Below are 24,963 nucleotides of genomic sequence, written 5' to 3' on the forward strand. Positions count from 1 at the left end.
GTGTGAAGGGTTCATCCCCCTTCACTCAGCACTGGTGAGGCCACACCTCAAATCCTATGCCCAGTTCTGGCCCCTTCACTGCAGGACAGACATTGAGGTGCTGGAGCGTGTCCATAGCAGGGCAACAGAGCTGGTGAAGGGTCTGGAGCACAAGTCCTGTGAAGAGCAGCTGAGGGAGCTGGCCGTGTTCAGCCTGGAGCAAAGAAGGCTCAGGTGTGAACTCATCACTCTCTACAACTGCCTTGAAAGGGGGGTGTAGCCAGGTGGGGGTCAGACACTTCTCCAGGTGACAGGAGATAGAATGAGAGGACATAGCCTCAAGCTGCACCAGCTGAGGCTCATTTTTTTGAGCATCAAGAATAGTTTCTTCTCGGAAAGAGTTGCTAAGCATTGAAACAGACTGCCCAGGGAAGTGATGGAGTCGCCATCCTTCGAGTTGTTCAAGTAATTGGGTGTGGTACTTAGTGCTATGGTCTGAGTGACAAGATGGTGATCAAGTGTTGGACTCATTGATCTTTGAGGTCTTTTGCAACCTAAATTATTCTCTAATTACACATAGTCTTCTTCTTGTTATTTTATTGTTTCTAAATTATGTTTCAAGTTTCTGGTATGTTCTGTATATCATAATACTTTCACTTTCTGCCATCTTTTCACCTGTGTTGTTGTTGTTTTGTCGTTGTTAGTTGCACTTTTGATGTTTTTATACCCACTGTTTGTACTCTGGAAGAATACATCCAACATATGTTTACTGAAAGCAGTGTCTAAGAAAGAAAATTCTTGCGTTATGTGAGTTGATTGGAACTTCTTAGAGGCGTAACAAATACGTTCTATTCTCTTCCCTGACCATTGGATGCTCCAAAGCTTGGATGTCCATGTTGTTTTAAAATCAGCTTTTAGACTTCTCTGTAGCAAAGTCAAGAGCACATCAGATACATAGAGGTTATTTGCTTCCCATGCGCATTACAGGGTGACTTAGCCACTTAATTACCACTAAATTACTTCCCTTTAAGATGCTGTCCCACAGTGTGAGACAGATGAAAACTAATAACATGGAGAATTGCCTTAAGTAGTAGCTGTGTGAGGTGAGATGAGATCATTCAGAATATACTGTACTGGGTGCCAAGACCTTAACCCAAATGTAAAAAGGTTACCAGTCAACTGTTTGATTGTATCATACCTTTTCAAAGCCTAAGGAAAGAAAAGGCAATAGTCTTCTGTGTTAGAGAAGTTAGGTTGCAATTGGAATTTTCGAACGTTCATCACCATTTTTCTCCAGTATGACACTAAGGTCTTACCATTCATGAACAAAATGTAGGAAGTGTTAAGACCTGGAAAGTGTCCCAGAGCCTTGCTTGGCTCAGATTTTCAGTTTCATCTTTCTCTGGCCACATGCAATTGTAGTATTTGGCCTCTGTGTACCTCCAACCAAGGACTTTCTCGTTGCTACACAAGCACTGAGCATATCTATTTAGTTTCCCTTCTGTCTTGGGGTGACCTTATGATGTGTATCCCATATTGCTGCTTATGCCCAGAAATTAATTTTTGTGCTTTTCTGTGCCTCTAAACTGAGCCTGAGAGGGGGAAGGAAAAACTGAGCAAAACTTTTTCAAAGCAGTTTGCGGCTTGTTCAAGGTCAAGTAGAGATAGTGACTTTTCCCCCCCCAGCTGCGGCAGGGGAGCAAGGAAGCACCCGGCTTGCTGCTTTCGAGTCAGCTTTTGGCCAGTTGTTTTTCAGTTTCTTGTTCTCCGGAGAGAGACTGAGAGTTGGATTTTGCTTTTCCTTCTCTGGAATTCTGGATTTTCTCCCTTTTCTACTGGACTGCTTTCAACCTCAGAGCACATCGGGAGGACTTTCCATCGGGCACAGAGGGCCTGGCCCTGGCCCAAGCCCCAGCTCTGAGGAGACCAAAGGGAGGACTCTAACACTTTCCCAGGTTTTTCCTCCACAGCGAAACATTTTATTATTTAGCCTTATTTTCCTTTTCCCGTGTGTTTGGTAAATAAATAGTTTTATCTCCTTCACTTTCCTTCGAGGAAAATTTTTTTTTTCCTGAACCTGGTGGGGGGGAAGGGGTTTGTACCTTCTCTCAGAGGTATATTTCTAAATTTGGCCAAACCGGAACACCTTCCATGGCTATGTTTTCTTAACACTTCAGATAATTAAATATAATTTTCCCATAAGTGTGTTAGTTATGTCATATATATATCTATAGTGCATTTTGTTATTATATAATGCACTGCCTTATTAGTCGTACATGCCCATGGCATTCTCATACATGTATAGTCTTTCAAGCTTTTGTTTCTGCCTTGCTGTCACCTTTAACAGCTCAGTTCCTGCAGTTGCACAGTTTTGCAAATACTGTGAGATGAGATAGTTGGACAGCTAGCATAGAAATGCAGATTCCTGAATTTTACTATGTAATAAGAGCTCAAGGGTGTGAATCTGAAAGCATATCACTGATTTTTAACAGGAAGGAAAGAGATGAAACCTAGTGATTGTCTGCTCAGTAAAGTACACCTTTTGTGAAACTGCTGCAGGAGTTGTAAGGCTTTGGTCATCTAGTAATTTCTGTATGAAAGTATTCCATTTGAGTTTGAAATATTTTCAAAACTTCAGCTAAACAATTCATTTGTATCTGTCAGCTAAAGATAACATTTTGCATTTGCGTTACTCTTCTGAAACAGCTAAATTTCAGTGGATCTAGCATGTGTTAAATACAGTGTGCTCTGGAGTACACAGAGGGAAAGATCAGTGTATGAATCTAAGTTTTTACTAAGGCAGTTTACTCCATTTCTTGGCATTGCCTTTAGCAATCATTCTTTTATTTCATAAAGGTGTAGCACACTCTCAGAGCATGGTGGGTCTTTCAGGAGTAATACTGTCCAAAATTGGGACCTGCTATGCAGCTGAACTGATAGCAAATTCTGAATAACTATCTATGGGATATCTGTGTAACAGCCATTAGGTTGCAGTGAGAAAACCATATAGTCGTAATTTCAAAGATGCGTAATTACATTGTTATTTAATAAACTGTTCATTAGTTCTTGCTTACCTTCATTTGTAAAAATGTACCTGCTAGTCCTAAAGCTATACTTGAGGTCAATTTGTGTTGCAGAATCATAGATTCTGCTTTTATGTATTCACAGTTTACACAACCTTATGTAAGGTTTAGAGTAAGGTAGAAACAGCAAATAAAAACGGAAGTCTGAAATTCAGAGATCAAGTGCTACCAGCAGAACCATGCAAATCCTATTTTATACCTTAGGTATAATCCCAAAAATAAAGTCATTGTCTGAAGAAAGATGGGACATGCATACCAAAGTACTGCTTCCCATAGAAAAACTGCAGATTATGCAGGAAAATTTAGAAAGGGAAGTGGGACTATGTAAAGAAGTATGCAGTATGTATTTGTTTCAGGACCCTTTTTTCATGCAACACTGAACATGTTCTTAATGACTCTATAATTTTTACACCACATTTCCTAAAAAGAAAAATTTGCATGAGCATTTTTTTATTTGGTGACTTGTCTTTTTTAGCCTTTGCTAAGGTTGGCTTTTAGTGGTGTAGGAAATTGAGGAAGACAGCTACGTAGGATTTCGGTGGAATATGGACAGAAACAACGCTGTGCAGACTTCTTCCTACCTCACTTCAATCTTAGTTTTTTTGTGTTTACTTCAGATTAAGATGAGATAGTTCTGGAAACTGGTAATTTGCTTCAACCTCAATTGACTCTTCACCAGTGGTGTAGAGTCTTAGAAACACAAACCTCTACAGAAATTCTGAGAACACAGCCAGTACTTGTTTACATTTAGTTTTGTACACTGAAAATTGATTCAATTTACTGGACTGCTGCCTGTTAGCATAGAGGACACTTGAGTCAATTATTCTGGCAGCTCTGTGAGGCAGGAAAAATCCTGCTACAGCAGCTTTAGCATTTTGCTTGTGTACTGTTGAAAGAAAAGCCAGTTGTATGGTTTCTCAAAGACGCAAAAAAAGCAAGGCTTTTGTTTTTCAGCACATGGTCAAAATTAGTGCTAGGGTTTTTTTAGGAGAGTGGTCTCATCAACCAGCTCAAAGTTTTGCTGAACAAGCTAAACAGCCCCACCCCAAAAACACCAAATCCAAACAATAGTATGGAGTATAGCCCTACCCCACTCCAGGCCAGGCTGCAAAGGACAGAGATACATCAAATCTTATTATTGCCTCATTATCCTTAGTCACAGACTTTGGTTAGGTTTCTGTTTTCCCTTGCACTGCCATTGTCTGTGTATGAAACAGAGCATTTGGAGAGAGTCACAGCCATGAACTGTCTTAATTTTGAGGAAAAGACTTTATTTTGCATTAAACCTCAAAACTTTGAGGTTGAAAATATGTAAATGTTTATGGTTACTATCATACCAAAATGTGTCGTGTCACTGAATGCAGTGAAAGCATTTGCATATGAAATGTTGCTGGTAAGGCTTGCTTTTATAGCTGTGGTTACCCAGAAATCACCCAACAAGCTTTTATGTTAAACAACAGAGTCTGTATAATTTCTTGAGGTTTGTCCCTTCCCTCTTCCCTGTACTCGCATTCTTCCCATATGGATATGTTGGCTGGCTGGGTGGTAACAAATCATCTTTACTGGTTTTATACTGACCTTTCTATCAGCGTCAATAATTACTTCTATCTCAACACGTTTGGTTTTATTTAGAGATTTATAACAGAGTGTTTCTGGTGTGGTGCCAGTCAGATCCTTTCTCCTCAGCAGTGCATTTCAGAGGCATTGTGCTCTCCAGGGACTTGAGCTCACCGTGTGTCTCAGTCAGACTCCTTCCAAGCACAGGGTTTAACAGTGTGGTAGTGAGTATTAATTCAGCATCTTTTTACAGCAGTTTTGCCTGCTGACTTTAGAAAACGTTATTAGACAGTACTGATGAGCAGACCAGTCTCACTTTTAACCTCAGAAAGGGAAATGATGTTAGAGATGGATTGAAGGCTGTACCCTTTCTGCCTTTGTCTGCCCGTGCCTTACTACCTGCACCTGATCAATTAGGCTATACGCTGAACATAGTTTAAAGTTACAGAAATTCTCCTGTGGATTTATTCCTTAGAAAATGCACCTTTATGACCCGATTACTTGGAAAAATCTGGCCTTGAAGATGCTAGTAAGTAGTAGCTCATAGCTGGAGGAGGGTGGTTGTTTGAAGTGTCTGCCCCATGTTGAAGGTGCTCCAGTACCTTAATTTCTGAAAGTAAATTCAAGTAAGTTTTTATGTCTGTCTTCATTAGGTGATGTAGCCCTAGGAAATTAAGGCTCAGTGTTGAGCTACCTGTTCATGGTGGCTGGAGTCATACTCATTTCTTAAAGAACTTTACTGGTTGAAACAATTCTGCTCTGCTTATTAAGCTTAGTAGTCTCACTACCTTGCTTGATTTCTCTTTGAAATTTATTTGGAAATGTGGACAGACAGTACCTTGGACATGTGCTTTTTTTCAAGGGCATTGTGAACGCCCCTAGCCTGGCAGCTTCCCTGAAGCTGGCTGCAGGCTTGGACCTTGTCATAGGTAATAAAAAGTGCCTTAGAAGTAATTACTTCGCTCCTGGTGCTGACTGGGAAACAAAAGGCTTCCTCTGCTTCTAGTCAGCCTGCAGATCACAGGCATGTTGCTAGATGCTGGCAGCTTCTCCTGACATCAAGGGAGGGCCACTGCCAGCAGCTCATTACATCCTCTTTGCCTCAGTAATGCACCTTCTGCCTGTCACTATAGCAACCCCCTGGAAAATTACCTCAGCAGCCACTAAAATTCATTTTTATTAAAACTAATTACAGATATAATTAACTTTTGAAACTTGGTCTGTATTATAAATTTACTCAGAACCATGTATTTTCCCATTTTCTTTCCTTTGTAGAATACTTGGCTGAGTAGGTACTGTTTGGGTGAGAGGCCACATAGCTAAAGTGTGACTCATCAAAACAAGATTTCTTAGTAGGTGGTGAAAATGAGCTCTGAGTACCGTGTACCTGAGAGCTAAATGTCTTGCACAGTTGCTACTACCTGTACAACTGAATTTCCTGTGGTAATGCTGGTGATTACTCACTGTTGGACTAGCTCTCAAGATGGCTTCCAGGGTATTTCCAATACCCATATTGTTATTATGACGTTAAAATTTGAAGCTAATCAACTGAGAAAATACCTGGTCTGGGCAATTATTGGCAACTCTCCTTTTGTGGAAGCTTGTGGTTACTTCAAGTCTTGTGGTTTGTTTGTAAGAATACATGTATAGCCAGTTGTAGTATACATTGAAGAGTTAGGTGCATGGCTAAGACTGATTGCAGTATTCGTTAATTCATTTCAAATTGGGCATCTACTCTAAAACACACTGTGCTTAAAGTTTTTTGTTTGTAGGTAGGATTTTTTTGCCCACGGGAGCAGTGTAGTTGTCAGTATTTCAGGGCTGCATTAGCTAAGTGCTTTAGAACCACAGTGAATCAGTTTATTAGTAAGCAGATACATTAAAAAGCCCATCAGAATCTTCATTTACTTCTCATCCGTTTGCTGAAACCCAACACATTTCACGTAGCCTTGGCTTCGCAACTTCTCTTCTGGTTGCAGATAAGCCAGTGGAGGAAGTAACTCCACCCTGCTGGAGTTTATGGACTTGCCACATCCCAGGACATATCCATCAAATAAACCTTAATCAAAACAAGTTCAGTAGTGTTTCTCCACCATTCCAAATAATTTTGATGGAAATCTGTTGTCAAGCCATTGCACAAGTGAAAGAACTGGCAGCTGGGGATGGGCATAGCAGCAGCTAGGGTGGTCTGGAACCAACACAGTTGAAAGCAGAAGACAATTGACATTAGGTGGCACTTTTGGTGTTTTAATTTAAGGTTGCTGCCTAATGAAGTAATTTAAAAATAAATAAATTACTTGTTTAATAAGCTGTAGAATGTTTGAAGCTTATGCATGCAATGCTGCACTTCTCTGATGATGAGGGAATTTGTTTGAACTCCAGCTTTCATGAGGGTTAAAAAAAAATGTTAAATAGCCAATTCTTTTGGTACGAGGAAGATTTGAAAGTATAAGTCTTCATTGTGACAGTAAATTAACTGTCATAAGCCAAATAATAAATTTTCAGTGTTACAGGAACAGTTAGAGTAGTAGTATGTGAAAAATGTGTGTGCTGCTGGTATGTCTTTAAATATTAATTGTATTCTAGTTATCTTTTCTTTTTATGTAGTGACCTGTATTCACTTACATATTCCCTCAGCATTTTGAAATAGTGACTCAGCTCAGGAACCAGTTGTTCAAAATAATCAGACTATCACCCCACCCCTTCTATTGCAATGCAAAAATCCATTCTTGTGCTTCATAAGGAGAAAATGTCTTTGGTTTTGTCTTTGTAGTACCATGGATGTAGAGGTGTAGTGTTTTGCAATTAATACAAAAGTTATGATAATGTATTGAGCTTATGTGTGTTGACTTGCTCCCACTGCTATTTTAGGAAGATGGCACCTAACTGAAAAGAGACATTTAATTTGTGCAACAGATCAAAAGTCTTCAGACAATGATATCAAAGAGTGCATAAAATGGAAAGGCCCTGATGTCAATTCCAATGATGGGAGTTCTTGCTTAAAGAAAATAGAGTTTTTTGAAATTCTTACTTTATTTTAGAGGTTATGTAAATTTTAAAGGAAACTCACCCCATCTTCAGTGATTTTCAAATATCTTGAAGGCAACTTTGTGTTGCTGCTGCTGGCAAAACTTTACGTTTGATTTTCAGAAAAATGTTTAATCCCCCTGAACTTGATAGCAGAACATGAAGTTACATATCTTCATAGGGTAACAGGAAGTGTAACTGGCTGTAGAACTGTCAGTGGCAGAAAATACCTGTTCCTTTGCTTCAGAGCAACAGTGCAAAACTTGAGTTAAATCTGAGTTCCAGCACAAGTAATGTTCCAGCAGAAGTGTCTATGTTAAAATAGAATATAAAGAACCCCCCAAAAAACAGAAAAAGAAACCAAACAGAAAAAACACAAATCAAGATCAAAACTGTTTCTTTTCTATCTAAGAAGAATTTCATTGACTGCTGTATACTCACAGCATTAAAATAGCAATAATAAAAGACTTTAAATTGTGCAACAAATAACTGGGATATTTTCATTTAAATAAATTGATACAATAATATATTCCTTCATTAAGTTTTATTATTTTAAGTTAGAAGAAAAAGTGGTAGGGGCTAAATATTATTGGAAAACAACAAAAAAAAGCAGGGTATTTTCTAAATGGCTTTTGTTAGCCTGTAGATTCTGACTGTCACAAAGGTTTTCTTTTTAGGGGATTTAGTGCATCCTTCTGATTTTCTGTGAGATACTCCTCCTGGTTTTGACACTAATTCCTTGATTATGGGTTTGAATGTGTAAGTCAGGACAGTTCTTAGAGAGCCCAACTCTCTTTACTCTGCTAAGTGAAGAAATCTGGGGAATGAAGTAATACTCCATAAGGATACGTAAGGACTCTTTTGTGGACTGTGTAGACTTTTTTAAGGGGCTATGGGTGAAATGAATGAAAAGGTACTGACCTGAGTTTAGTTACTGAGTGAGCAGAACTTGAGCATAAAGAATGAGGATGAGGAAAAGGTAAGTATTTTTAAGGATTTTAAAGTAATGTTTCTGAAATTTAGGACAGAAAAACCCCACGAAACCTCACCTGCTTGTTTATTGATTTCTTGAAACACAAATGAGATGTAACAATCAAACAGTATCTATCCCTTTGCTTTATCACCTTTCTAAAACCAGCCAGATGTGCATTACCAGATACATTAGTAACATGTCCACTGTGCAGAGGTGCAGTAACCAGGCTCACCTTGGAGACTACAGCTAAAGCTGGCAAACGAATGCAGCAAGACAACTGTGTAAATGGGCCACCTGCCAATTTATTCAGTTAAAATTCTCTTGCTCGTATGAATACCACTGCAGCACGTAATGACTGGCAATGCTTCTTTACATCCTTCCAAAATTTCATCACAAAATAAAACAAATTCTTCTGTGGGTGGGAGGGAATAAGAATCTAGTTCAGGGTCTGTCACTTCTTACATTGATGGTTATGCATTTCATTCAGTTACATCGGTTTTTTTCCTTTTCCACCAACAAAGTGGTGGTGAGCTTGTTCCTGCTGCTTTTTGTGTAAAAAAATTCTGAGGGCAGATCCAGTGCTCAGACTCTCGAGCCTTTTTATCACTGCCAGAAACTAATCAGCATTCTCAGAAAATATTTTCACAGTCGTACCTTCTGGCTTATTTGAGATCTATTGTTCATTATACATATATATAAATATATATATAAAAATATATATATATTATATATATAAAACTTTCTCACATTGGTATTTGCTATTGGATTGATACTCCATTAATAAAGGCACAGTGAATGAAATTCGATAATAAAATTTTATAATTGAGCCAATAATAATTTGGCGCCTCCCCAAAGCTAACAAAGTAATTCTTCTGTATTATTACTGTAAGGTAGAATTTAAACTTCCTTGTTTCTGTCATTGTTCAGCATAACTTCTCACTGTTTTACTAAAAGTAATTCAGAACATCTAGAAGAAGTCTGATTATTTCTTGTGTGGCTTTATTTAAAAACAGTGCCTTCACTAATTACTACAGGGAAAAGAGCATGTTCAGAAATTGGTGACAGTTCATCATCATGTAATAAATTACAAAGACCATTGTTCTCATCCCCAAGAGTGAATGAGGGAGTCCTTAGGATAATTTATCTAGTGGCTAGCTGTAGGTCATTTTTCTGCTGTGAACTAGCCAAATGTCAAAGAACTTTGTTTCCTGCAGCAGTCTTTCTGCTAGATGTCCACCCACTTCTGACAGCTGGTTAAAACCTTCAGTACACTGGTGCTTTATGGTTGAAACTCACCATTTGCCAATAAGCAGAGTAGTTTTATGTTGTAGTTACTGAACCTTTACAAGCATTTTTACAGTATTTTTGGCTTATTTGCTAGCCAGCTGGAATGTGTTTCATGTACTGCAGACTTATCAACCTAATTAGAAGTTTCAGTGTGAATGCAGGACTTCAGATGCCAGAGATCCCACTAATAATTTGTGCTGCCTTCTGATAAAAAGATCTGGAGAATGTTTTAATTGTCAGTGGTTGGGGTTTTCCTTTTTTAATTTAGTCTCAAAACAGTGCTCTTTATCCTCCTGTCATTTTATAACTGGTAATGAATGGTCTATTCTATAGTAGCCCATTCTTCTTTGGAAGGTTTATGTTAGCTTATCCAGGTGTGTATATGTAGGCACTACAGAATGAATATCAAGAAATATGTTACATACTCAAAGCAATTGTATATTTCTCACACTTTGTATAATACTATGTCTCTAAATTTCCTAGAATTATGTAATTGACAACTTCAGTGAATTTACATATGTGAAAGAAAGCCGAGCAAAGTTGTATGAGAAAAAAAACCCATAATAATTATGCTACTTTTCTTGTAGAATTAGCTTGCAGCTACATAAGTGGGGATGGAATACATTTTTATATTTTGTGCCCTCTTTTCTGCCGATAATGCTTTTTTTTTTTTTTTTCTGTTGTATTTCTCCCTACCCCACAGCCCATTTCCTTCCCTAGTTTTCCTTTCTCTTTTCCTCAGTGGGATGATAGTGTCACTGTCTAGTATTCCTGTTGTTTCTCCCTGTTTATAGCTATCTTAATGACTTGGACCGCATAGCAGATTCCACCTATCTGCCAACCCAGCAGGATGTGCTCAGAGTTCGAGTCCCAACAACAGGAATCATTGAATATCCATTTGACTTACAAAGCGTCATTTTCAGGTAGGAAATAAAGTTTTAGCACCCACTTGCTTTGTTTCTTTTGTTTCCTTTTGCATTGGTAATGCCACTTTTAGGATATTGGTTTTAAGTGCATAAAAAGCAATTATTCTATTTCTAAAATTTGAGCTTGGTCAATTTATCTTCATGTAATTGTCCACATATATTAAGGAACTCATGTTAGAGATGTCAGAAGGATCAAAGGCAATTAGGTTTGTTATTTCTGAGAATAGTTTTTACTGATAGAAATCTGCAATTCATCTTTTCAATAATATATATCAAAGTTTCACTGTGAGTAATAATCTGAAAATACAACCATATATGTCCTTATCATTCATGTAAATTATGGAATAAAAGGTTACCATTTGTGTAGTTGATTTTATAGAGAAATTACTTTCCTTTAAGAGAGGAATCAACCTACTTTAGTGCAAGTACAGTTGTTTAAAAAATAACTATGGAATTGTAATTACAAGTTAGACACCTGTGTTTACACGGAGACATGAGACTACGTTAGGAATACACTGCAAGCAAACTTGAGTTTTGATTTTGGCTACCAAAAACTTCAGTAGACACATATTCTATTTGTCTGCTTAAAATGGGGCAGCTTTAACAAGTTGTGGATTTTGATTCTGTTAATTTGGGGGGGGGAAAAAGTGGTCCACCATCTGTTTTGTTCACATCTGTTTTGCTGAATACACAGGGCATACATTGCCAGCTCATTGCTCATGAGACCTTTATATCTCATAACTCTGAGGGGTTTGAGACTCACAACAGTTCAAATACAGAAAACAAATCAGACTTAAAGCAAACATGATGAACTGTCTCCTTGCAGCAGATTCTATTAAATATCAGTGGGAAAAAAAACATTAAGAAAAACGAACCAACTATGTTTTTAACTAAACCCATGAATTTTGACATGGTGTGTGTGATTGGGTGTTTATCTGTTAATGTGTTCATGGAGTTGATGTGGTTGTTAATTTTGCAGAATGGTGGATGTAGGAGGCCAGCGATCAGAAAGAAGAAAATGGATACATTGCTTTGAAAATGTCACATCCATCATGTTCCTAGTAGCTCTTAGTGAATATGATCAAGTGCTTGTGGAATCAGATAATGAGGTAAGCAATTGCCAACAAAACCCACGACTTCAAAAAAAAGTTTTACCAGTCCAGTCCCAGGTGTTTTCTAAATGCATCTACAATCAGTCATGCACAACTGGCACCCAGTGGAGTGAGAAGCACTTTAGGGATCAAAGGGGAGGAAGGGTTCAATCTTCAAGTAGGGCAATGCTGCCCCGCTCCATGAAGGATTCAAAGAAGTCTCTGTTTTGTGTTGAAGAGGAATATGGTTGAATGGAGAGAAATGTTTGCATAATTACTGTTATGAGCAGAGGCACAATAATAGGTGGTGTAAATGAAAACAAAATGTATAGATTCCTAAGGAACAGACCCTGAAGTAGTAAACTCCATTCTTTTGACATAAAGCCCAAGGTGTATACTGTAGTTTTTTGTCAGAAAGTAAGAAGTAAGCAAGTGGGTGGGCTGAGGGTGGAAAGCACACTATCCATTATTTTGAATGCAGGCTAAGGACAATTTTTTTATGTTTTTATGTATAATCATCTGTGTCATTCAAAGCTGAACTTCCAGAAATTATGATGTAGCCTGCACTAACTTTATCTCCTGTAAATTTGGAAGCTAGGCACGTGTAGTTAAAAAAGAGAAATTGTCAGACTTGGCTTGATTCAAGGTTCTATCTTTTTCTTTTTGCAATATTCTTTTGTATTTTAGCCACAAAGTCAACACACAAATACTTAGCATTTCAATTATACAAATCAAAGCAAAATGTATTGGAAATTGCATAGAGAAAAATTATTTATGATAGTTTCCAAATACTATTCTGTCTATCCAAAATAAGCTTCATGGAGGTCAAAACCTTCTTGCAGGTGGTTTTTACACCTTGCTACTGAATTATTTATGTTTCTTTTTAACAACAGAGGAAAACTTTGAACATTTTTGACTTTTAGTTTGAAATATATTCATGACTTTAATTCAGACCAGTTTTTGTTTTCAAGTCATAACGTACATAGCCTAATAGGCTTTCCAGCACACTTAGGCCTGTGTTACTCTAACGCTGGAAAGGATCCAGTCAGTCACAGAGCTGAGTACCAATCTGGGCAGCTTAAGTTTTGGCTTTCAGTAAACCTGTAGCCTGTCTTTCTAGGTTTTGTTGGTATACCAGGACACTGCCTTCTTCCCTTCTTTTTCTCTCCCCTGTATTTCTAAACACTGCAGTCCCAGAATTAATATTAATTAATGTGTTTATTTATTCCACATAAAGCAAAGCATAGTTTGTCTGAATGTGGGTGTGGCAGAAATATGGATTTAAATGTGTTTGTTGACACCTTGAATTAAGAAATTTAGCCCACAAAGATATTTTTGTTCTTCACTAACGTGTGACAACCTCAAGAGGGAAGACAGTGATTTAACTCAAAGACGTTGGTAACCAGCCAAGAGATACTTTTCACACTTAGCTTTAAATTGTGGAACAGTATTGAAATTTTAGCACCAAAGTGAAGGGAGTGTGTGCAAATGCTCTACTTTCTTATTATGTATGCCATCAGTGTGATACTAGGATAGAATCTAATCCTTCTTTGGTCTGTGTGCCTCATACGGAAATTAAAATATCTGACTTGACAATTTACAGTGTTCTGCTATTTTCCCTTTCATTGGTTTCATGGCCTGATTAAACTATGATTTTTGTAAGGTGGCCTACTTTTCTTTTTCTAATTAGTCCACTGCATATTGCCTGAAGTCTCTTTTCCTGAGTACATTTTTACAAAGAAAACTGTAATGTTTAATCTTTTTTGTCATCCTTTTTAGTTAATACAGTTTTTCATTAATATGATTTTCATGAGTAAATAGAAATCTTTAAAAAGTACTATTTCTATTGGGGGGGAGGGTTGGATGACCTTCCTCACTATGTAAGTGGTTTAGAGCCCTGAAGACTTGTGATTTTTATTTCAAAATGTAGTGCCTCGTGGATGGTCAGCTGTAAATCCATTTCTTTCCTTGTTTACCTTATTCAAGAGAAATGCATTTGGATTACAATTTGGATGGGGTTACTCTTAGTTGGGAGGCTTTGTTAGTGTCTCGCACTGGATATAAGTGAGGTGGAGCTGGGGACTCTTTCTATTTTCATGCCCTTGAAGGAGTTATGAATTCAAAGTTCTGAGGAATATAACTCCTGTGTAAGGGGACCCACATAGAAAATAAGACAAGAGTTCAGGCTGCCTGTTATTCAGAGACATTGCAGGATGACTTCTAAACGACACATCCATGAAATTGCACTCCCATGACAAATATCTGAAGAGTAGGGAGCTTCAGTCCTGAAGATAAGCACGCCTGGCTGTCCAACTGTATTTTAGCTGTGATTTCTCTAACAGGCGATACTCAGACCCAATGGCATCTCTGTTTTACGTGTGTGTCTAGATTGCGCATAACTTGATTTTGGTGCATAAATACAAAATGGGAAGAGTCAGTAAGGATGGTATATTTTAACACACCCTGCAAAAATTTCAGTTGAGGTACAGTCATGAAATGCTTCTTTCTTCCAGCATACACAAAGGAGAGAGAGCTAACTGTTCCCAATTCTGCCCTTAATAAAATAGAAAGTCTGTCTAGTTTCATTGTTGAAAAGGAGGACAAAATTTGAACCAGAGGACATAATATACTAATTACATTAATAGTACGGTAAATTAAGTAAATATTTCATCAGTCTGATGTGATGTGACAAAGGAGAACATGTTATAAATTAAATTATTAGATGTTTGACCTTTTCAGTTTTTCAGGAAACTCCAATAGGATTAGAAGCGAGATAAAAAAAGAAGGAATCATCATATTGTGCCTTGTATGTTTGACCTTTTCAGTTTTTCAGGAAACTCCAATAGGATTAGAAGCGAGATAAAAAAAGAAGGAATCATCATATTGTGCCTTGTAGGTCATGCTCTGGCTCTGAATTATGCCAGCAAATTTGGAGAAATTGGCAGTTTTATCAAACAGCACAGTTAAGAACTTTTTCCATGTTTAAAATCAACTTACTTTTTTAAATAAAGTATTTTTTTTCTAAAATAAACAAAGGAATTTTTTTTCTAGATTTCCAGGATATTCTGCATTTTAGAGTGTGTTAGAGGTAGCTCCTTTCAACATGTAAAATCTCAGAGTCTCAGTGCAATAATTAGAAAAATGAGTTCCAGCTTTGTAAGAGAACTAGTAATCACTTGCAGTTACGGAAGAACTAGAGACGTAGAAGTATATCTGTAAAATAAAGTTCCATAAAAAAGAGGGTTTCATTATCTTTATACAGCTAGTTAAGTATTTAGAAACAGCAAAATAGAGATCAGTGTTTATCGAAGGTTGTACATCTTTATTAGTGCACTAAAAGTCTTAAGCTATATAAAATTTCATATAGTTTGTATAGCTCTGTGGTGGTTATATGTATGTTTTTGTTTTTCTAGTGTTCTCAGAGCAGAACCAGAAAGACACAATACAATTTCCTCAGTTCAGCTAAATGAATGAATGAATAGGCTAAGTGAAAATTAGAAATTTTCTAGACTATCGAAAATAAATGTTTTCAGAGGCTGCAAAGCAACAGAGGCATTGGACAGCATGAAGTATTTTTAGATGTAAGTCATCATGAGTGTTCTGAACATTGCACAAGATATTTGGGGGGGAAATGGCAGTTTAGATTATTCTCATCAGAGATAATACATTTTGGTTAAATTGCAAAATGTGAGATTCTAACAGGATTGGAGGTAAATTATGAACCTCCTTGGTAAGAGGAGATTGTTAAGTAGAGTACTGTACTTTTTTAAAAACAGCTTTTGTTTTAAAGCCTTTTTTCTAGCTTGTACTATGTCTTAAGAAATTACATTTGATTTAGCTGCAGCCAGAATTGGTAGTTTTAACATTATAATGCAGTGGAATTTCTTTTAAAACAGTGGTACCTTCCCTTCCCTTTAATCATCGAACTGTCACTCAATTTTCATTCAAGTTTTATCAAATGTACCATCTGCTTATAATCCATGTATTTACAGGTTTGATCCCAGATTACAGTTCTTGTGGAAAAGGATTGTAATGTATGAAGCAGGCAGGAATGGTTTAAGAATTCTGTAAAATAATAGGAAAATTGATTCTTTGGCTTAACAAATTCTAGACACATTATCATCCTAAAGGTCTTTCCCAGCCTAAACCATTCTATGATTCTGTGTCTTCAAGCTGTATCTAATATTGCCTTTACTTCCTGCCTGGCCTCCTTTCAGACATATTAAGATGTTTTCTAGGATCTGTCTCTTCAGAGATCTTGGGAAATGCTGTATTGCTCAATGGACATTAAAAAAAAAATTATGCTGCAAAGATATTTCCCCATCTTCTTGTCCACTGGCTTTGACTTCCTTACAATATGGAACCAAATGGTTTGTGTGCTTTAAGAACCTGCATCAACTAAGCTGGTATGATAACCAGATTGAATCTTTTTTCTTCCAATCCTGATCAGTCACTTCTGAAATATTCCAACACAGATTTTTGCATGAGGTACATTTCTCTTCATTCTGAACTGAGTTCCTCAGAAACTTGTCTAAACCTGCTGCATTGCTGCAGTGTGACGTACAGTGGCATAGCAGCCAGATGTGTGAAGACTGCTGTTTGCACTGTTGAGAATTCTGCTGCTGTACCTTTATGCTCTGTCATTCTCATTCAGCATCCCCTTGTCTGACAGCTTTTTACCCTGAGTTTACAGACTTCTAAAGAAGTAGCTGTTATTTACAAAGTAAGCTGTGGTCCCCATTAAGTCTTCCAGGTTTCGGAAATGTAGAATAGCAGGTTCAATTACCACTACCAGATGTTTGCATGGCACTAGCAGTAAAAAGGCATAATTTTGTAATTTGAGATGTGAACAGAACCAGGAGGTCTGGAGGTGGCTTGAGCAACATTTCCAATAGCCACTGCACAAATCTTTCAGGAATTCAAGGGGTCTCAGACAAGTGGAACAGGATAGACGATGGGAAGAAGGGACATCTGACTGAGTCTCTTATGGAAGCAGCATGGAGCTAAATGCTTCAGGAAGAAAGCTGGTCTTAAAAATGTTTTGTCTGAAACATTGCCAACAGGGGATGATTAAAGTGACTTAATAGCCTGTAAATACAGTGGCCCTCAGTAAAACTGTTTTTGACTTGGTGTTCCTATATCATGAGAGCTGAAAGCAGAACTGTTCGTTTAGAGAGGTAGGATCTAGATCCTGAAGAGAAATGTTCAAAGCTTGACTGAACACAGCCATGAGTAGAATGGTACAATGACAAAAGTTTTTCCTGCTGGGAGCAAGGAGTTATACCTGATGACTTCCACATAAAGATCCACTCCAATGTAAATTCCTCTTTTATTCTAGAAAAAACTTAGTGTTTTCTAGACATGCAAAAAGAGGGTTTTTTTCTGTTTCCTTGGGGAGCATCTTTGAAGTCATGCCATAGGTTTTACCATAGCTTCTTTAATACCCATGAAGAACCCTACTTTATTTGACAGTAGATATCTGCATTAATGTAGTTACCTTCACAGTACTTGATTTACACTGAAGACCTGTCTTGCAGTTTTATCAGATGAAGGCAAACCAGGATATTAGGAAAATTAGGGCTTCAGTATCTCAGCCACAACTGCAGATTGAAACTGAACGAATTTCGTAGCGTGGTTTTCTGCAATGTTTTTGTGCTTCAAGTAACTGAATAAAGGGACTGTTCTTCTGATTGATGGAAAATTTTGTTATTTGTAGATTGTCACACATAGAAAGGATCAGTGTTGCTTGGTTTGTTAACAAATATTCCATTAAAATCTAATTTATTAAAATTACATTAAAATAATTACATGAAACCCAGGATAGGTATTTTTATTGTTAGCTCATTTGCATTTATACAGGTATGGTGATGCAGGCACGCATGCTTACATTTTGAATCTGAACAAAAGTACATCTGCAAAACAGATGAGCCTAGATGGAAGTTGTGTAGTGTTCATTTGTATAATACATTAACAGGTAATAAACTGGTACAGTGTTCCAGTCACACTTTGTTTTGTTGTGGGCAAAATAAGAAATGGCACGAGGCTGCACAGTTCTGAGTATGTTTACTCTTCGCAGAGGCAATTATCTGAACAACACATTTCATTTTTTCATCAGAACTCTCATGCTGTTCACATCTGGGCGTGCTTCCACTTCTCTTCCAGCACTCTGTGTTCCTTATTCACAGGTTAGTCATACATGGCTTAGCATGAAGGCTGAAAGAAAACAATTCTGGGATCAGAGCACTTCTCTCTTTCTACACCATAAATAAATGTAATGCTTCAGTTGGCTGGTTTTTTCATCAACAACCAACAATCCAGAACAATTGAGCATATGGCAGAGGAATAATATAAACTCCCAGTTAGAATTAAAATCCTCAAATAGTCTTCATACTTATTTATTTAATTATTTTTCTCCATGGGAAATCAAATCTCCTGAACTGATTGTTTATTTAGATACTTGAGAAAATAGCACATTAACTACCTGTGACAGACCTCATTGCTGGATGTATTGTATCTGTTCATACCTGTCCACACAAATGCATATTTAGTTTTGGTTTGTGGATGAAAAACCTTTTGAATGTAAACTGTCAGTGCTGGGAAAGATTTGCATTAGGAAGAGTCAGAGACTCGCTCTCTTTTATTAAAGTGTGTGGTTCCTAATGAAAATGGGGGACTGAATGATCGTGAAACAGCATACAGAGGCTGCCAGAAATGCTGCTGGTAAATGTTCCTACATTTATAATCGATAGCCAATTCTGGCATTCATGTTTTGTCATGAAAAATAATATAAGAGCTATTTTTGCATTTAAAAAATACTTGACAGCAATACTTGAACCACATTTTATGACTACTTTATAGACCATTTTTTGTTTGGACAGTATTTTTGTATTTTGATGGTTGTTGAACATGTTGATTTGATGGATTTCAGCTGCCACTTGCTTCATCTGTGTCTCTTCTAGGTATATAAAATTGCCATGTATTTGCATGTGCAGCGTTGCAAAATCAGTTTGTTGGAGAGTTGAGAGTTCTTCTTCCAGGTGATTTAAAAATACAGTTTTCACCTACAGAGATGTCTTCCCAGTCATCTACCAGAAGCTGTTTTTTTCAGGCTAGTTTACAGAATGCTTGAAGACAGTGAACAAAATAAAGGAATTATTCCTGAGCTCTGTTTGAAGTGGCCTCTCACGGCACTTGTGTTACTCATCAAAATATTTGTACAACCATTGCAGTTTTTACTTAGGTGACTAGTCATACCAGTAGGGCTACAAGATTGTGCTTCATACTGGTGGCAAAAATGTGAAGCACTTCCAATTTTGATACTGTATTTACTTTTTTACATAGTGGAGGACTCTGCACTTACCTCCCACTTCCTGATTTCTTCTACTGTTTCCCTGCTTTTGCGTAGCAGCTTTATTAAATTTTTAGCCAGGAAATACACTGTAGGTCCTTCTGTACAGCTTGACATTGCTTCTATGAAAATAACTGCTGGAAGTCTTACTTGGATAATGGAGACATTCCTAGTTAATACAGAGTTGTACATAATAAACATTCACAATAAAAGGTTTTGTCAACCAGAATAATAGAGTCCATTACAGTGACACTAACCTTCTGAAATACTAACCTGTGCTTTTTCTGAAGCTCTCTTGCGTCAGTATCTCATTTTCTGCAGTTACCATCTCTGAATTCCCTCTGACTCAAATACGCATTTTTGCCAGCATACACAAGTTGTTCACTGAAAAATGTGTCGTTTACCTCCTCCCCACCTTCTCTCTCACTGCATTCCAATAAAATGTAGTTCCTCAGAATCTGTGAAATCCTAATTTTTTTTTAACAGACGCTACTTAAATTGCTAACAATTTCTTAAGAGAAAAGCAATTGCTACATTTTTCGTTCAGTATGTGAGATACAGTACCCCCACTAGATGCCACTCTAGATAATCATAAAGACAATAACGGGTGAAGCTCCACTAATGCTTCTCTGTTGTTTCAGATTAATATTGTACTTAGTGTTTTCTGTCAAAGCACTGTTTGTTAGCTGGGAAATGCTGCTTTCCCTTCACTGGGGTGCCAGGTGATACAGCTCTTAAATGCTGTTTTAGCACTCTTGCAGGTATTCTTCAGGATCTGACAATCGAGTGCTTATAAATTATTTAAATTTTGTTATTTCTGTAATTGCAGGAGTAATTGCATTTTTTCCAGAGCAACAGATAGCAAAGAGAATTTCAATATTTACATCTAAACTAGAAATACATCATTTTAACAAGAAAACTGAAAGTATACATATAAAAATAAAATTGGAAGGAAGTGTAATCCTTTTTAAGCCATTAAAACTTACTGAAGAGTAAGTTTTTATTTGGATAAAATATGGGAAAACATGGTTTATACTTCTGCTTGTATTTGTGTTAATGTTTAATGGTAGTACAGAAATCTTCCAGCATAGAATCTGTTACATAAGGTACATAGTATAAAGAAATTTCATTTTATTTTTGTTTCATAAAAACATGTATGTAATCATAAAATTGGACAGTCATGTGATTAATTAGTAAGTACAGCATTTTTTCTTGATACTTACTTAAATATTAGAATAACTTGGTCCAGGAGTATGTATCCTGTTTATAGTTAACAAATTCACTATTGGAGTATGTCTGCTGTATTTCTTACTCTGTTTCATAATGATATTTTTACATTGGACTGGCAACTCTGTCACATTGTATGGAAGATGGAAAATTTTATGCTGGCGTCTGTATATATCCTAATAAGAAAAATAGAGGAACAGCTGGTGATATCAGTATGTTTTTATGCAATTTGGGACTCATTGCAGACAAAAGCAGAGCAAGGAGGTTGCCCAGGCCAGCAGATCTTCAGGCATGGTGAAAACAGTAATCCTGCTGCTTATTTTCCATGTGCAGAGCCAGGGGGGCTATGATGAGTTGTTGCTGCTGCTGTTGAAGGCTGGCTTCACTGCTGACAGTGGCTGTCAGCTACTGAGAAAGTCTTGAGCCAGATCCAGCTGCATGTTTCTATATATTACTTATTCAAGTTTTCTACCTGCAGCATTTTTTGTTGAAGCTGAAACAAGATTTTTCTGGAAGGAATTTGGTGAGATGGAGCTGCTCAGAAAAGGAGATTAAGTACTTGAACAAACTGTTAAATGCTGCCAGCATGCTCTCCACTGTTGCTGGTTTTTTGGTTTATTTTTTTTGAAGAGCCACACTGTCTTGCTTGGTTTGGCAAAGCTTCCTTCATGTTGCATCTGACAGAAGGTCAGATCCCCAATGCTGGGCTCTTTCTATACTCCTTGTAATCCTATCCCTACTTCCAGTAAAAATACTATAACATGAAACTGGTTTTTACACAGGAAGTAGTGCATCCTGTTAATGAAAACTTTTTTTCAGAACAGTAGTTCAACCATGTCATCTTGTGATTAATCAAACTGATTAAAAATATTGTGGCACTAATGTTGCACATACATTTAATAAAGGAAAAGAGTGAGCATGCAAAGGAGTGAGCTATCATTAGAAACAGAAAACCATTTTAAGACAAATTTTAGAGGATAATAAGCAATATTGTTAGAGGAATTAACTCTGGCATAAAAATTGTTTTTATCATCTGCTGTGATATTCATAAAAGTTGACTTGCTCTTAAAAATTGGATAAACAGAGAGATGAAAGACAGCAGAAGGTTAAGCAGAGATTGATTAGTCAAAAAATTAATCACTTAAAATTTTTTTGTTAATCAATGAATCATAGTAAAATAAAATAATGAAGCAATTTTAGCATTTTAATCTGTTACGGCAAACTGAGGACCTGTATTTCTTTATACAGCCAGATAAAATTTACTTGAAAATCTCTAGGCCATCTTTCAATTCCTGCAAAATATCTGCAGACCACATGTCTGAATGACAGGATATCAATATGTCAGTTCACTGTCCTTAACTCACAGTTTGCTTCAATTTCTCTTTGAAATAATTTGCAAAGGGTTTATAAATGGGATTTCATGGTCACATAATCTGTTGGGAGAACCATGAAAGACCCAGATCCAATGTCCTGTGAAGACAGTGTGAGAGACCTGAGCATGTTTAGTCTCATGAAGAAGACACTGATACTTGCCAACAAGTATTTCTGGAGTTGTAGGTGTGCCGTGGAGCTGAACTTACTGAGTTCATAAAACAGTTCATAAAACAGTTCATGAGTTCATAAAACAGATACAACTATACTAGGTAGTTCCCATTGCCTTTCCTTAAGGTCTTGTTCAGAGAAGTCGTCTTCATAAATGTTGAGAAGAAAATACCATCATATTAACAATTAGTCTAAGGACTTAGATTTTATGCTCAGCTATGTTGACATTAGAGCTTCTTTCCTTTCAGAATGAAATCCTGGCACTACTGAAATCAATATGAGTCATGAGATCTGACTGCATGAAAGCAAATGTTTTATTACTCCATATTAGTTTCTAAATATATAAATTCAGCTATTTACTTTCGTGCATTACAGAAATATGCAGTAAAGTTTAACAGACCAAATCATCAACTTCGACTACAAAATTGAATTAGTTCACTATTTGTTTTTTGTTTTCCTTTGTTGTTTTATGCTTCGGGTTTTTTCAAGTTCCTATTCATGTTTATGTTGGCCTCTCTAAAATGCAAATTAACAGAAGTAAAGATACACTTACGGCAAAACTGTCTGAGTTATCTGACAGATTGTTGTATGTCTCAGCAACAGCAGAATCTGCAGGATTCACATTCTTGTCGTTCTCTGGAGCCCCATTTGGTGGTGAAACAGTCTTTTTTAGGGGCTGCAGCTCCAAATAATAATAATAAAAAGAGTAAGTTAGTTCCTATGTTTCAAACCATATTTTTTCTGACTCTGTATTAACCACATCATGTCAGCCTAACAGTTCAGAACTAATCGAATTGTAACATTAATCTACAATGACAAAAGAGCGTTACAAATAGAATTGTAGGCTTCGCTGCTATTTCAGCTATAGTGCAAAGTCATTTCAGGAGCAGCCTAGGAGTTGAAGGTAAATCCAGTGATGTTGTTACCAAAAATCAGTAAAAATGAAACTCCTTAGCCCCAGTGTAGCATTAAGAAGCAGGCATTCTTTATTTGGCTGGACGCAGGAGGGGTTAGTTCCTCCAAATACCGTGTATGTTGAGTACAGGACATTTTCTGTTTATGTACTATATGTCACATACATATGCATTGATTGTTCCAGAATAAACATACATATGATAATAATTTCCCCAAAACCCTTGACATGTCGTCCCTCCTCTCTGCACATGCATTCATTTGTCCTGGGGGTTTCTTTGGTGGTTCCTGGTAGTCAGTGACCCCCACAGTCATACCTGACTGCCTGATGAACTGGTAAAAGTTAGCATAACTGGGCTGGCTGGTTGCTTTCCAGTTTTTCTTCCTACAGAATGAGCATTGTGTGTTTCCATAGGCCTAGTGGGTTTTGAACAATAAGCATTGTATTAGCCCACCAGGTGCAAACAATTCCTCATCTGACAATGTTAGAAACAAGGTGAAAAATCTACAATTTTTTAAAATTCTGTGTCATAAACCTTTGGTGTTGACAAAATGTTCTCAGGTTTCAAATTTACTTGCAATTATTTTTAAGCTGATCTCTCAGAATTGCTTAACTCCATATTCAAAATCTGGGAAAGGCATGTAAAATAAATACTGTTCTTAAACCTTGAATTGGTTGTCTTTTCAGTGTTGTACTTGTCCCTACCATGAATCACTTGCATTTCAGTAACTACCAGTGTGTTGGCTGATTGTAGCTGTGCATATTTGGACTTCACAAATGTACCTGTTACAACTTTCATGTTCATGACTAGTATTTTGAAGAATACTTACACTTAACTGGTTGACTTTGCAAAAGGGGAATGCCTGAATATTTAATTAACTGCTTGCTTATTACTTTAATTAATTGGATCTTGTATATTGGTAGGAAAGTGCAAAACAGGAAATGAACCCTTTCACCAAATGAAGTAAAAGTGCATGAATTTATTTAAAAAAATAAAATTTCATGACCACCAAAATTCTGCTCTCTTTTTTATTCCAGAATCGAATGGAAGAAAGCAAAGCACTCTTTAGGACAATTATCACATATCCATGGTTCCAGAACTCTTCAGTTATTCTGTTCTTAAATAAAAAAGATCTATTAGAGGAGAAAATTATGTACTCCCATCTAGTTGATTATTTTCCAGAGTATGATGGTAAGTATAATGGCATCAGAGCTCATTCTCTGTTTACACTGTAGTAATGGCAAATTGTGCTAGTCTTGTCCAAATGCTAGACAGATCCTTTGATATATTCCTTAAAAAAATATTTTAAAATTGTAAAATGTAATTGAACTTTTGTGAGATTTTTAGACTGCTAAGATTTCATTTTATACTGTAATTAGTTGTGGGTAGGATGCCAGAACCTTTATTGGGAAATTTTTGACTTCTAGATGAGTATTGTCATATTGGTAGTGAACCACATTCTGTCATTTTTCATAAGATAAGGGTGAGGGTTTGAATTGAAATACAAGTGTTAAATAGAAACATATTCCTCAATTGTACATATAGTCTTTTGTATTTTTGATGGTTTTAGGGTTTGATTTTGTATAAGATTGAATACCTAAGGGGAAGTGTCAGAGGCTCTCTGTAACACTCAGAGAAACTAGTACCACCCCTTACACCCTTTTATTGGTATCTTTTAAAATTGTGTTTTAATTTTACATTAATTAGGTGAAGTTAATGTGCTTGTCCATAAAAAAAAATTGTGGGCTGTGTAAGTGTTTCTACTAAAACTGTACTTTCAGAAAGTTCTCATGAGGGGAAAAGCTAAGTATTTTGAGGTCACTGAGTGGAGGAGGCCTTGGTAACAGAGAAAAATCAAACTCGTATAATAAGAGGTCTAAAGAACTAAATGTTCCTATTTTTTAAAAAGAAAATCGATCTTGTCCCGCCAGGAAGGAATAGCTGATTGGGAAGCTGAGAAAAAGATTAAAACTCTCATGTTCAAATATGGAAAGTAGTAATAGGAAAAG

General features: G+C 36.8%; 1 protein-coding gene across 1 annotated transcript in view; it reads left to right on the top strand.

Annotated features, from left to right (window-relative positions):
• LOC103616457 (guanine nucleotide-binding protein G(q) subunit alpha) overlaps positions 1-24,963 on the top strand; it is a 112,347-nt gene that overhangs the window by 84,349 nt on the left and 3,035 nt on the right. The window contains exons 5-7 of the mRNA XM_008634627.2: positions 10,701-10,829; positions 11,812-11,941; positions 23,992-24,145. Of these exons, the coding sequence (XP_008632849.2) occupies positions 10,701-10,829; positions 11,812-11,941; positions 23,992-24,145 (413 nt within the window). The remainder of the gene's footprint in view (positions 1-10,700; positions 10,830-11,811; positions 11,942-23,991; positions 24,146-24,963) is intronic.

This window comes from Corvus brachyrhynchos, unplaced genomic scaffold, assembly GCF_000691975.1.
Source record: "Corvus brachyrhynchos isolate BGI_N302 unplaced genomic scaffold, ASM69197v1 scaffold325, whole genome shotgun sequence".
NCBI classification, from domain to species: Eukaryota; Metazoa; Chordata; class Aves; order Passeriformes; family Corvidae; genus Corvus; species Corvus brachyrhynchos.